This window comes from Oxyura jamaicensis, chromosome 7, assembly GCF_011077185.1.
Source record: "Oxyura jamaicensis isolate SHBP4307 breed ruddy duck chromosome 7, BPBGC_Ojam_1.0, whole genome shotgun sequence".
In the NCBI taxonomy this organism is placed as follows: domain Eukaryota; kingdom Metazoa; phylum Chordata; class Aves; order Anseriformes; family Anatidae; genus Oxyura; species Oxyura jamaicensis.
The window spans coordinates 1,243,789-1,258,871 of NC_048899.1; the positions used below are offsets into that span (position 1 = coordinate 1,243,789).

The 15,083-nt window shown below is 41.0% G+C and overlaps 1 protein-coding gene across 1 annotated transcript in view; it reads right to left on the bottom strand.

The window, feature by feature from the left end:
• Positions 1-15,005, bottom strand: part of PLCL1 (phospholipase C like 1 (inactive)) — a 194,217-nt gene extending 179,212 nt beyond the window's left edge. Inside the window, exon 1 of the mRNA XM_035331590.1 lies at positions 14,616-15,005. Coding sequence (XP_035187481.1) covers positions 14,616-14,867 — 252 coding nt within the window. The 5' untranslated portion in view covers positions 14,868-15,005. The remainder of the gene's footprint in view (positions 1-14,615) is intronic.
• Between the last annotated feature and the right edge of the window lie 78 nt (positions 15,006-15,083).

The window sequence follows — 15,083 nt, forward strand, 5'->3', positions numbered from 1 at the left end:
TTCTGCATGATCCCAAGTTAGTCTTCATGCCGAAACAGTCACTCCATGTTTTGAAGTCTTGGGACACCAGTAGAGTCTACTAAGGAAACAGAAATCATAGCTCTGTACTTCATCAAATACAACACAAGCTTAAAGAAATATGAAAATACGATTTTAAAAAAAAAAAAAAAAAGAACATAATTAACATTAATGCTAAAGCCTGTTGACAACAGGCTATTGTCATTCTTACCAGCTCAGTGATGACAACTTAGAGAAGCCTGCAGCATAAGTCTTTAGGCCAAAGTGAACCACCCCTGCATGCTTTGACAAGCCCTGGTACCCTTACTGTGGCACAAGGTGGTCTCAGGCAGAACCCCAAAAGCACCTGAGTAACTGAATTAACACCTAGCTTTGAACTATGCCAGGATAGTGCAGAAATAAGACTTATTAACTGAATGCATTAAACCAAAATGTGTTACCAAGAGCTGAACCTTCACCAGCAAGGAATCAAAGTGGCCATAAACTAAAAGCACTATTTTTTCCTGAAAGTTTTCAAAAGGAATTTAATCTGGACTTTTCCTATTTGTTTTTACATCTTTAGCTAATTGGCTTCCCATTTGCAAAGTATCCCCCACTGAACGCAAAGCCAAAAATCAAAAGCAACGGGGAAATTCCGAGTTGACAGTAACAAGGCTGTGGTGGGTAACGAATCAGGCGGATCAGTGTCTGAGCCAGAATTTACAGATTGATCAACACCGCAGTGCCTTGACCAGAGCAGTCATTTGGAGAGCAGTGAGCATACTCGCTGTAGTTTCAAATTAGCGTAGATCGCATGCCAGCATACAAGGTAAAAAACATTACCACACGGACAAAAGTTTGCTGATGTGTGATTTTGTTTGACAATGTAATTAATGATCTTCATCATTAAGTGATGACTGTTTTTCTTCCCATAAAATAAAGTGTCCTATTTTTAGGCAGTAAGATAAGACTAAAAATAGAAAAGAGCAGCAACATTTGGCTGTAAAAATGAGATAAAGCACATATTTAAAAACAGCTGACAAATTCCAGCAAAGGTCTGAAATGTTTAGCCAAGGCCTTATTAAATCACGCTGCCAGCTTTCTCCCACTGCGCCTGGGCTGTCCACATCCAGCCTATTTGCCCAAGCCAGCAGATGCATTCAGTGACGCCAACCCCCTCTGTTCTGACTTCACCAACACACCAGCTTCACCCAACAGGGTAAACACAATCCAACTTACACACAGATGATCCTTTCACCTGGGGGGGGGGGGGGGCGGAGAAGGGGAAAACCTGCAGGAGAAATACTAATCAAGAAACTGAACAGGATTCATGACTTACTTCCCCCTTCCCTATGCCCCAGTCCAACAGAAGTATTTTATAGGTCCGTTACAACCTTTGTAATCTGTGTTAACAGATAGTCTTCTATCAAACAGGCCTCAGAACTGCTAGCAAGCACCCACTGCTCTACCACCCTCACTTGCCTGTTCTTCAAGGGCAAACACACTTCTCCAGAAGATGACGTTACTATCCTGCACCTTTGTGTGTTTCACAAACACAGTGTTCAAAACCTCCTCACCTTTAGCTCCAAGCAGACACTATAGAAATAAGCACAAGCTGCATCTTCTCCAGCAGAACATTTACATGGGACTGTGGCAAAGGTCCCTGCAGTTAACAACTCTCTGCAAGCTCTGATTTCTGGCCAAATAGTCCCTCCCCTAGAAGCCCACTATTGCATTGTGCACAATCTACTTTAAAGAGCAGATCAGAACGATGCCCCAGGCTGTTCTCCTCCAACTCCTTGAATGTTTCCAGCTAGGATTATAGGCAGGTCAATTTCTCTTCTTGCTTTTCACACCTCCCAGAACAAAGTACAGCAGTGTCTTCAGGAAGAAGGCATTCAGACAGATCTGTAAAACCAGATATGAATCCATCATCATAATGAGTCATTTAAGTAGCAACTAGGTATGGCTGGAAGTGACCTGCTGGGAGAGACAGCAGTAAACTTCTCATATAGTCTACAAACCCTACAGAGGAAGAAAACAGGAGTACAGAGCAGTCAACAGCAAAGGAAGCATTAATCATTGTTATCACTGGAAACACCATGAAGCTTATCTTTAAAGTTAAACAACCATTTGAGATGAGTAGCAATACACTCCACTGTATTGCCTGGATTCTTTTACTGCTATTGATCACTAAATCATCACGGAAAGCGAGAAAAGCTTGGCATCCATTGGTTGTTAGGGACTCATCTGACATCATTAGAAGCTCATTTAAAAGCTCTGTAATATGTACAGCTATCTCAGGACCTTCCAGAAGGATGTTTAATGCATCCCTGATGTGTGGAGTCTTAAATGCTGCTGAAGTTAGCTTCTCCAGCCTTTTCTAGAAGAGATTTAAAATCATAATAGCAGTGGAACTGCCACTATCAATACAGCAGTGTGACAAACACCCTGAATACTTTGTCAACATAGAAAATTATTTTATACAGCAACCATTATACAGTGGCAAAGCCATGAAAACAAAACAAACAAACAAACAAAAAAAAAGCATTTTCATAAACTTGGAAGAGGCAGGAAATCGGTTGCCTACTATCTGGAAGCAGGTAAAATCTGAGTAGCCAAGATTCCTAACTGAGAAGTAACTGGTGATACCACGTTATACAAACACACAGCAAATGTACACCTTTTCTACAATATTTTTCTCTTTCCTACCATTTATCCCCATATTTACATTCATCCATTAATTACTGCATAGGAGCATAATAAGCCCAAAGGGCTATGTGACGTTACACCCAAACATAGCCCACAGATTCAGCTATGAACCTGTAACTGGATATAAAGCTAGTTCCTGAAGAGGAACTATTAACAACCACTAAAAATACAGAAGGGAATCACAATCAACTCCTAAAAATATGAGCTCATGTACTGTTGTATAAATTCAACAGTGTACTTAACAATCTTTACACACAGTCAAGAAGATTCAAGAGTCATTTCCACTGTCCAAACCACAAATTAGTGTTATTTTCTATAGGGTCATTCATTGTTCCTATCCTAAAAGATGGCATTTCTTTCTAACCGCCAATATTCAGCACTCACGAAGATCAGCATTTGCTTCTGATGCCAGCAGTTTTGCCAAAAGCTTCTCAAGTAGTCTTCTCTATCTAAATGCACTGTGGATAAAATCCTCCTTTGATGCAACAGGCCTAAGGAAAAATAAATAAAGTCTCAGGACTACAACACCTCCAGACAAGCTATTCTGCTGGCACAAGTGTGCTCAGGATTGCAGTTTGTCACAGCAGCATGGTATGGCCAGCACCACTTCCTACTCAGAGCAACGTGCACAGCAGCTTTCTGCAAAAACTGCCAGCTCAGACTGGAAGTAGACACAGGAGTTTTCAAGCAAACCCACCACGCTATGGGAGCGACATCTGTGCTTTTGCATTCTCTGGCTCTTCTGGCACTCATTTCAGAGGCACTTCTCCACCTTGCAAGAAAAGGTCCCTTGGTATTTGTCCACACAAGCTTGGTTTCAGTAAGGACTAATGCAAATGGCTGTATAGATAACCTGGTACCACCTTGAATTTTAGCTAACTCCTGATGAATATTTCAGTTTAAAATTGAGAGTGGTCCATACACTTTTAAAAAAAAAAAAAAATCCTTCTTGAATAAACCATTGTAACTTGTATTTACAGTAGGCCAAAAAGTAGCAGATAACTCCCAACAAGCACTTGCAATATGGGAAAGTTATTTGGCAGTGAAAATCATGTTTTGCACTCTTTTACATACACCCATATACCTCTCTGCAATACTCAAATTATGCCTTTTTTTTTTTTCCTTTGAAGAGAACATGCATTTCACAATAACTACAAAGTTTAGCTCCTGGGTTCACTAGACTAAACAACATAACCATCTCCCACTGCTATACCTGTGTAACACTGCAAAACCTAGCCTAAAAATTCAATGTAACAACCTGTGAATTACTGTAGGCATGCAAAGTATGCGCAATACATAGGTAGATGGACGGAAAGATAATAAACTGAGCAAGTGGAGCTATGTTCTTTTGAATATTCAGCCTATCTAGACCTGTAAATACTTCTTTGTTTTCCTTGAATGATATTTGGAGAACTGTGCAATATGTGCTCCTGGCTGCAATACACCACAACACAAGTTAGAGACATTCTGCAGTCCCTGAGTAGGTGTACCGATAGCTAAACAAGGCAAATGACATTGCAAATGAAATAAAGAATTTGGGGTTACACCACTGCTAAACCACATAAATGGTCTGTCTTTGCAGGGTCACATCTTTTGTCTCACAATGACTCAAACAAGAAAGGAAATGCTGCAACCTTTTACGTGAGAAAGCTCATCTTTCCTCTCCCCTCCCAGTGAATGGAACACTGTGCCCACACTGTTCCTTTCAAATCCTCAAATTTCTAAAAGTGATGCCAAATGCACTTGCAGTGGGATAGAGCTCAGTTTATTCAAGCTGAGAGCCGAGTATATTTGGAGAAGTTAAAAGCTGATCTGAAGGAAATGTGCAGTTCTCTTTCTACAGAGAAGGGATACATGGAAGACAGCAGCTACATGTCAATTTCCTAAAGCTAAGAAAATGCATGGTTCTTTCATATTTGGATGCATTACCAACTACTGGTACGGGATCAGGATGTAGTCCTAAGGCCTTGTGTGTTACTTCACAGACCTCATGTCCTGATTCTCTGAAAAGCTGCAGCAAAATCTCTCCCTTCTTTAGATATCTTCAGCACTATGCACATCCCTGCCAACAAGGTGAAGCTTTCTGACACCTCCTTTACTTCACATTGCTCTGCCATCTCACTGCCTTTTGTGCTCCTCGTCATTCCTCCCTGAGCTCATCTCTTTCTGAGAAATGAGGCCATCCACCCAGCACCAGATCCCATCTAAATGCAAGTCAAGGCATTCGCCCTCGAAAAAGCAAACTCTTTAGGCTAAGGGACAGTCCCCTTAATGCCACTCCAATAGTCACAGGCGTTCCACATTCCACAGTGCATGAGACATAGTTATGGTGAAAGATGCTGCATCTGCTGGAAGCCAACACAGTTTTTGGACTGGACCATGCTCAGGAGCAGACTATAACATAGTGAAAGCAATATATAATGGCTTGGGAAAGAAAAAAAAAAAAAAAAAACATGAAAAAAAAAAAAAAAAAAAAAAAAAAAAAAAAAAAAAAGGAAAAAAAAAAAAAAAGAAAAAAGAAAAAAAAAAAAAAGCAAGTCTTCAAAGTCAGGAGACATTGCTGCCAAGAACACTCCTACTTCTGGTGACCAAGGACACCAGGAAAACATTCAGCAGTCAGTTAACAGGCTTTAATTTGATCTCGGTGAGATCTGGCCCAGTCCCTTGAAATGAACTACTTGCCCATAAAGATGTAGAAAAAAAAGTATGGAATGCAACTATATTTGTTAACAGGCAAGTGCATTTGTTTATTAAGTCACTTCTACCTTTTTTCCCTCTACTCTAAGTTATTTATTGTGTTTCTAATAGGAGCAACCATTATCTGGAAACAATCCCCTAAAATCCATTCTTCATCAGTTTAAATTGATACAGTTTTGCCAGAAAACTTAATCTAGCTGCAAGTAGGATAACCATAACAAAAAGTGACTACATTTTAAGTTTGTATGAACCCAAAGAAGAACATTCAAAGCCAAGTAACTGGGTACAGTGATTGGATGATAATATTGCAAAAGCTCAGCCAATCCATTCTCCATGACAGTGTGAAAACTGCCTCTGATTTCATAGACTGCAAAATCACGTGTGTACTCAAAATCTGCATTGCTTTGGGGAGCAAATGCCACAGCAAATCATAACACTGGAAAGGAAATCACAAGCTATATATATATGGTATGACTTGCATTTTCAGATCATACATAAGCACAACCAATTTCACGTGAGATTAGAAGGCTACATCCACATTTCCCAGAACCCATTTTGCATTTGGCACAGCACCAAGGATCAGGCGTTACACGCAGAGCAATGCCAACCCCAGCACAGCTCCCGCTGAAGGCTGCACAGCTTCCAGGCACGCTCTGGGACGGGGCTCTGTCTACTGCAAAACACAACACATACAAGAAGTGGTTTTCATCTGTTTAATGAATTCCAATGTCTATGCTCAGTGCTCACAGAATACTTCGTTATTTATATCAGGTAGCCTGGAGGTGTGTGATACTCCAATGGAATATAATTCTTTTATTAAGCTAGTACATTTACTAAATTCATTTCATAAAGCTCCAACATAACCTCATTGAAAAAAATATGAGAGATCTTACAGTAATTCATTCACAGTACTCTACCCTGATAGCTCTGACTTGCAGACATCAGCAGTCACTCCAGCCGAGTAAAATGCAACTTCTAATCAGATATTTATGAAAATTGTTATAAAATTAAATTATATGAACAAAGCAAATAAAATCATACGGCTCTTCCTAATAAAAGTACAGCTTGTAAAATAAAGCAATGCAAGTATCCAGAAATCATCCACATTTGAGTTGCCTATATTGCATTTTACAAGCTTCTTACGAGAAAACAACATGAAGTAAAACACAATGCTTTTTATATTTCTGTTCAAATAGCAACAGTAGGATAAGACGGCCAGAATCCAAGAAGAACATACCCACAGATTTAATGATCCAGTTGGGTCCAACATTACAGAACTGCTAGAACTTAGGGGATCTTTTTCTCAAATACTCATTGCAGGAGTTTTGGTTTGGTGTTTTTTTTTCCCCGTTTGATTTTGGGTTTTGTTTTTTAAAGCAGGAACAGTTTCTAGAACATGCATCAAGACAAATTGCAAAGAAAGGTACACCAGAGTACAAAAACAAGATGGGTATAGCTGTGTGTCCATAAAGAGGGACCTGCTGTTAAATTACAAATGCACCTCACACTTCATTGAATCAACTCCTTTTTTTTTGGTTGCATTTTTTTCCCAAAGTTATCTGATAGAGCTAAAGAAGATACACCTTTTTTATATATATAGTTAAAAGAGATCCACAATTCATCAGAACTGCCTAATGAATTAAAAACATGCTATGCCTGCAGCTAAAACACACTATCCAGGTAATTACATCTCACACTGCAGGATCACTGCTCAGCATGACTTGACACTTTGGGTCCAAAAAAACATAAACCATGAGCAATGAACTTTGTCTGATCCTTGACTTATCTGAAAGTTATATAACTGAGAACGCAGATTCATGCTGAATAGATATCAGATCACAGACATTCACAAGCTGTATCCAAAACAAACTTTCAGTGAACAAAAAGGATTTGGGAAACCTAATTATCTAACATCCTAATTATCTACCATCTGTAGCTGTTCACAGGCATGCAAATCAATACACGACAACTATGCAGTACTCAAACTAATCTCCCCTCTCTATGAATCCTCAAACTAGGTACTGGGCAGAAAAAACTTGCTCCCTCCGCCCCTTGAAGAAGTACCAAAGCAGCACAATATAGGTCAATCAGGAGAGACAAGACCTAACAAGACCTAAAGAGAACCTCCTAGGAATAATCAGTATAAATGCAATTAATGCTTGCTTTGAGTTATATAAGCTCAGGATCCTCTCTTTTCCTATCTCTTTAGAGCTGTTTTTGCCAGGATTAACAAAGATGCAATGTGAGTGTTACTACTCTCCTAAGCATGCAACTCGGAAAAAATAATCAAACCTTCACATTATATGTTCACAGCTAGAATTTATTCATGTATTTATTCAAGCCCTCTCAGTGCACAAGCAAGGTAGTGATACTTTGATGTCAGTTAGCTTCCAGACTTTGATCTACCTTCAGACAGGCATGTCACAATAAAATCACCTGACACATACTGTCCCAAATAATCCCCAAACTAATTTTCTTGGTTTAAGTGGCTCTGGAACAGGAATATTGTATCTCACTGTACTTCCAGTCAATTATTTAAATGAGAGCCTGTACATACCCTTAATGGTCAGAGATTTCCAGCTTAATAAATATGTGAGTTAACAATGTGCTGAGACTAAAGGAAGATATTACTGTAATCTCAATTTAAACGTGTTTCAGGGACTCAGTAACTATTACAACAAACTTCTGACATGAAAATTCCCCCAGAGACAGTATTGCGCATAAGCAGGCTTCAAAACTGAAAGTGTTTATGATACAGAAAGAACTAAAAGCAATGCTTCAATGGTAAATACACTCTTACACCAACATATACAAAGACGTTTTCAGACGTTTTCTTTTTTTTAATATCCAGTAAACATATTTAGCCTTTTGCAGAAGTTAAAATTCATCAAAAAAATAAGGAGTTTCTTAACTTTAATGCATGACAAAACCTCCAGGTCATATTGGCTAAAGGAAAAAAAAAAAAAAAAAAAAAAAAAAGTAAAATACTAGTATATAAATACTTATATTCATCATCATTCTCCATTCCTTCATAAAATCATCAAGGTATACTACAAAAAACTACACCTACCAGTTGCATCCTGGAAAGAAAAATAGAGTAATTAGGTTTGTAAGCATGATCACTTACATGTTTCACCACAGAGGATGCATTATTGGTTCTACAATAATTGCTTGCATTTTCACGTTTTTTTCTCTCCTTCCCTGCAGCAAATGTACTATTAATTCAAATAAAACATTTTCTTATGGGTGTAGTTGATCTCAGTGGAACTACAAAAAAAATTGATAAAAGATTATTATCAGGATTATTAAAGGATTATAGGATTTGCATCTCAGCACATATATGAAAACTTGGTTCTGTTAACTAAACTGCTGAACAGATTTGCAAAACCGTAGAAAACATTCCTCTGCTGCTGCCCTACCCACCAGTGCCATCACTCTAACAGAACATTATTCCTAAACAATTACATAATTCTGCATAATGGTCTTTGTGCACACAACATACTTCAAAAGCAAACCAAGCTTTATCACCAACCTCATCTCTTCTTCCTGACAATAACAGCTGCTATCTCTTCCCTAGGAAATCTAGCAAATGACTTCCCCAAAAGACCTGCCAGAACTTGCATGTGCAGCTCACCAGACCAGCTGAGCTACACTTGCTGGCATCCTACCGAAAGGACATTGTCCCACCAGTTTGACAAATGTCACCTTTAGAGACTTTTAGTGGAAGGCATTCACATAATCTTGACTATTATGATCCTGTATGGAAAGGCACAACAAACGCTGTGCTACTATTCATTTCTCTCTGTGTTTAATGAGACTGTGCGTTACTGTAGGTACTACATCAAACCAATTGACAAGCAAATCACTGGACAGTTCACAGCCAATGTCAGAGAAATTCGCTACAAGTTTTCATACAAGCAGTTTGCCCTGGATGCTTGTGTTGTTTGTTTATTTTAAAAGCACTAACTGAAGTCCACTCATGGATAACTAAGAGCTCTCATGGATTTTTAAGGGACTTTTAGCAAGGCCTCAAGTTCTCCTTCAGTGGAAATTAATCTAAAGAGCAATTTACTTGTGTGTGAGATGGCTGGAAATCACATTTATTCCATTAAAACAAACAAAAAAAAAGCTATCAAAGTCTAAATGAAACATGAAAGACTCCAAGAAATAGAAAGCAAAGAAACCTTCACCTATTAATCATGGACTGACTGGGGCACAAGGGTCATATGAAAATGCTCAGCAGCAAGTGTAAGCAACTCTGGGCATGCACAACAGAAATATATCTAAGAAACTTTTCTGACAAAACTTAAATCCCTGAAAAGCCAGAGATGCATAAGAAGGTAGCAGAGCCCCCAAGACAGCTTCATGGGACCCCTGTGCCTAAAATCCTGCCTGAATCCCATTTTATACACTTAAATCTTTGTTAAATTCTTTGTATACATTGTTACAGAAAGTCATTCTTGCTAATTTGACTCTAAGAACTCCACAGGACCTAAATTCTGCTCACTACAATGTTGTTATCTTTGGCTTATCTTCAAAGCCAGATAGATTGTTTGGCTTTAAAGGAAGGGGCAGGGGTCAAGTCCAGTCTAAAATGCCCACAGGCCTCCACCAGAAAGCATCACAGCAAGAAATGCAACAGTCCCATGGCATCACTGGAGATGGAGTAGGTTTTTCTAACTCCTAGATGTAATTAATTTGACAAAAGCAGGTCTACAACCAGTATAGTTTCTGGCTTAAGTTCATGTTTATGAAAAAACAGCAGTGCATGGAATACAGGTGCAGTGTTATGAAAATATTAAAAGGATTACAGACAGCTATGCCTTTGCAATCCAAAAAATTCTAAATTACTAATTAACTAAAGATTCTTTTTAATAAGGTATTCCACTAGCAATAACAGAAAACATTCTTTTGTGTGTATTAGCAGTGCATCTAAGTTTTTCCTTACCAGGTTAGATAAAGGTCAATCCCTACGGGTATCCCAGCTACAGGAGTACATGCATGCGCAGGCACACAAGAAACTAAGTACAAAGCGATCAATCCTCTGCTGCAGCTTTCCAAAGCTCAACAGTTTGTAGTTTAGGGACTTGGTAAGCCAGATGCTTTTGGTGCTTTGTGAAGCTCTCCTTTATCAATTTATCATTTTGAACCTGCTTGAACCCTTTTACTTTTCTGACTGCCACAACTTTCTGTGGCTGTTAAGTGCACAATTTAATTACATGCTGTGTCAGAAAATACTTTCATTTACTTTAAACCTGCTGCTATTGCTAGGTTTTCCCTACTTCATTTTCTGTGAAGAAGGAATAACAGCTCCATGTTACTCTTTCCACAATGTTTGGGAATTTGCACAGATCTTAAATACCACCCGCCAGGTGCCTTCTTCCAGACTGATTTAACGCATTTCTTGTTTGGTAGCAGTCTTTCCATAACTAGGCTAGGCATATCATTCTTCCATCTAGTTGCAAGCTTACACGGCAAAACAGTACCTAAGTTACTGCAGAAACATCACAGTCCTGAACAACTCCACTGGCTTCTGGAAAAAAATAAAAAAATAAAAAATAAAAATAAAATAAAATAAAAACATTATATAGCCACGGTGCACAGACAGATGTATCATGTATTTTAAACATTTAAATTCTGTCACCATGCTTTCAAACATAAGCTGAAAGAAACTAAGCCTTGCATTCTTTTTGATAAGAAAGATATTATAAGTTTTTTTTAAAGGTAAAAAATGTCATTGGGATAAATAAAACTTCTTCAAAGAAAAGAACTAGTTATCTTGACACTCTTCCACTAAGCAATTTAATTGCAAAATCCCAGCCCTTGCAGCTCTTAGACTAGCAGCATATGAGACACAAGGGTAACTCAAATGGCCTTTAAAAAAAGTACCTGTGCATGAAAAAGAAGCACGTAGCCTTTGGAAGAACTTCATTAGAAGTGCAAGGTCTCACAGGTCTGCTGTGACTACAGTTCAAGTCTGATTCTGCAGATCCTACTTGAAGTTCACCTTATGGACACAGTCTAGTGTTACTGACAAAGCACAGAGCAATGCTATCTGCTATAGTATCTTCATATAAAGATCCAGGAAGAAAAAACACATGGTCACAGCCGTATGTATTGCATGCAAACAAAGCAGAGCGAGAAGTCTGATAAGCACTGACCAGAAATATCTTGGTGAAAGTTACAAAATCTTTCAGTAGGCATTACATAATGAATTACACAGCCTTCCTACCTCTTTATTAAAATGCCTGTATGTGGCGATGTCCAAAGGAACATGCTAGCAGGAAAACATCATTCAACACTGTTTGGAAGTTGAAGCAGAAAAGGTTGCAAAACATTCCGTGTAAATAAAGGAGTTTTTTGACCTCTGTTTTCCATTCCCCTGCCCTAAAAGTGGTCATAATTAACATTTTATTTGCAAACAATTGGCCCTGGATTATTCACAAGCAAAAAAGAAATATGGGAACACTTGGAAAAAAGCTTAGCCAATACGCGTGCTCCATGTTTAGGCTTATTTGAAAATGGGGCAAGTTCTAAGCTGTATTGCCTGTCTTCTAATTCTGTCTCCCAAGCATTATACACTGCTTATTTCAAGATCCTCATGGAAAAAAATAATCCTTTCTTGCTCCAGTTCTGTGCTAAGACCACTTACCTCTTTCTTGCATTTAAGACCAAAAAAAACAAACACTAATGCATGTGTATTACGAATATTTCCAAAGTACAGGAGCAGATACAATTATTTCTCGTAGATGCTATTTCAAATTTACCTCAATATGCAAAGCTGTGAACATTAGCAAAGCAAAATGGGAACAAAAAAAAAATCCAGCTACGTTTTGTTCCTTTTGTATAAATGAGTTCTCTTGTTTCTGTGGCCAAATATAGAGCACTTGAATGCACTGAAGATTATCTAGAAGGGCTCATATTCTACTCACTTTAAAAACCTTCTCTGCAGCAAATTATGTTTGGCATATACTGTCTCTGTTCAGTCCTTTACACTTAATTATCCCATGGACACAAAGCCCTCCAACGTAAGCAACTCTGGTTTCTACTGGAACTGTGGTCTCTGACCCTAACCTTGAAACTTGCAGAGCTCTAGAAGACTGTTGGAAAAAAGGGTGTTACAAGTACATTTTGATCACTTTCATCTACAGAATGTAAGCCTTCTGTTCACTTCAGTGAGACTGCTTGTGCTTAAAGTATACCTTTAAAGAACTGGGAAAGAAATTGGAGAATAGGGCAAGTGCTCAACTCCTGCGGAATTAAAACTCGCCGTTACCATACAGCTTGCACTGCTTTCTTAAGCTCTCTTTTCCACCTGATAAGATCAGTTTAAAGAAAGTGATGGAATGCTACTCTGCCTGTGGACTTACTTGAACGCAAAGAAATTTTAGATTAAGATGAATACAATCAAACACTGCAAAATTCCTTCCACTACAAAATGTACAATGCTTAACCAGAACTCCTGCATACCAAAGTCCTTCGGCTGAAAACTGAAAAAATGAAATAAGCATTACTTTCTAAACGTTAATTCCATTTGCACTCAGCACCTGATGAGTATTCTCTAGGGGACCTTAAATTCCCCAAAGATGCAGACAAATAAATCATTCAATTCTTCTGAAATAATAGTATTTTCCAAGTTAGTTAGTGGTAACAAAGGAAAACTGTGCTTCACAACATATACCACTGAGACAACCTTGTGGAAAAACAAATCATGCTTTATATGGAGTCTCAACAGCATAATGCCTTAGAGATGCACAGCCTGCAAATGCTCAAGTTCAGCTACCTGCTTTCAAACACAACCATGTCATCTTACTTAAATCATCACCCTAACAATTAACTTTTAGATGAAATACGTTCTTTTTTGTTCTTAGTATTTCTATCATGAGACCACTCAGTGATGGTCTCATGACCGTTCAGACCTTACAGCGATGGTCTGCAACAGTTTTCTAGTTTCCAGACCAGGTTTATGTACAGGCATCCTTTGTTCTAAAGCTTCCTATAAACCACATTTTCGCTCTGTAACATAACACTCAGGGTCAGCCACATCCCCCTTTGCTATTATTTCACCAGGCTAAGCAAACCATGCTCACATAGCATTCATCCCTTGACCTTAGAAACCCATCCTAGTTATCTCTCTTACCACCTGTTTCAGTTTGAATGCATCATTTCTAAACACATGAAACAGATTTTACCCAGTATTTCAGATGCAGCCTTACCAGTTCCTTACTTAACATTAATACTTTCTCATCTGTCAGAAATATCTCTGTCAATTAACACCATCCCGGGATGCATCTCAAGAAATTTCCTCCAGCTGGAAGACATGTCTCTATACTCAATAATATTTCTAAATGTCAACCTATAGTGAAAATGCCACACAACCATTAAAGCGTATCTGCCATTTGTGAGAGTTCATAGAGCTAGTGTAGTCTGCAGAAACAACGTGTGCTTTCATTTGCATCCAAGATTGTGCATTTTCAATTTCCAAAACCCTCACACAATTCCAGGAGGGAACTGGATTTCTGCACCAGAACACTTCCAGAACTTTGGTCCTGATTTAGCAAAGCACCCATGTGTTTCTGTAACTTCAGACTGGAAGCGTTCCCATCATATTCATTGATAGCCGGGTCTCCTCTAATTATTAAAGCTTTAAAATGAAGAAAAAAAAATATATATAGCAGGCGTTTTGTTTATCCACCCACCCCTTGGAACGGATGTTCTAAGTTCTCAGCGCTGTGTCCTTGGCTTCCTGCATGGAGCCGGGGCTTTGCCCCCTTCACAAAGACGAACCCGACCCGCAGCGCTCCCACCGACGTCCCCCCGCGCTTGCCCACACGCCGGCTAACTCTCCCCTGCCGGCTCCGTCCAGCACCCTCACACCAGCTCGCCCTCAGCCCAGCGGCGAGGCGGCCCCGCTTCACCGCAAACTCCCCCTGGCTGAAAACCAAACGGAAAACGAGCCAACAAACGGCACCGGCTGAGCGCGCGCAGGGGGCCGTTTCCTCACAGCCTGTGAGGAAGACAAAGGCACCCGGGCTCGGCGCGGGCACCCTCGCCGCTGCAGGCGCCTCCCGAGGCCGCGATGGGGCACGGTGCGCCGCGGGGGGCGAAGGGGGGGGCTCGGTGCTGAGGAAGCCGCCCCCGGGCCGAGATCCCCCGGGGCCGCCGCTGCGGAGCCGGAGCCGCCGTCGGGGTCCGCGTCCCGCCCTTACCTTGATGATGCTGCTGCGCCGCGGGGCGGCCCGGACCGCCTCCAGGAGGCCGGCATCGGGCTCCGGGGCTGCCGCCGGCCCCGGGCTGCCGCCGGGGAAGCGCTCGGCGGCCCCGACGGCCGCCACGCCGCTGCGGCGCTCCCGCCTCCTGCCCTCCGCCGCTTCGTGAGGGGCCGCCTCGGGCTCCTCGTCGGCGCGGGGAGCGGCGTCGGGAGGCGCCGGCTGCTCCCTGCCGCCCGCGGCTTCTGCCATCGCCCCGCCGGGCGGCGGCGACTCGCGAGGGGCGCCCGGGGCACGGGACGGGACGGGACGAGGCTGGGCGGCTCGGGGGGAGCGGCCGGCGGCGCTGCCCTCAGCGAGCGGCGCCTGCCCGCCGCGGGGCCATCCCCAAGGGCGGCCGCGGGGCCGGTGGCGGGAGCGGGGCTGCAGGAAGTGCCGCGGCGGCCCCGCGCCGCTCTGACAGGAGCC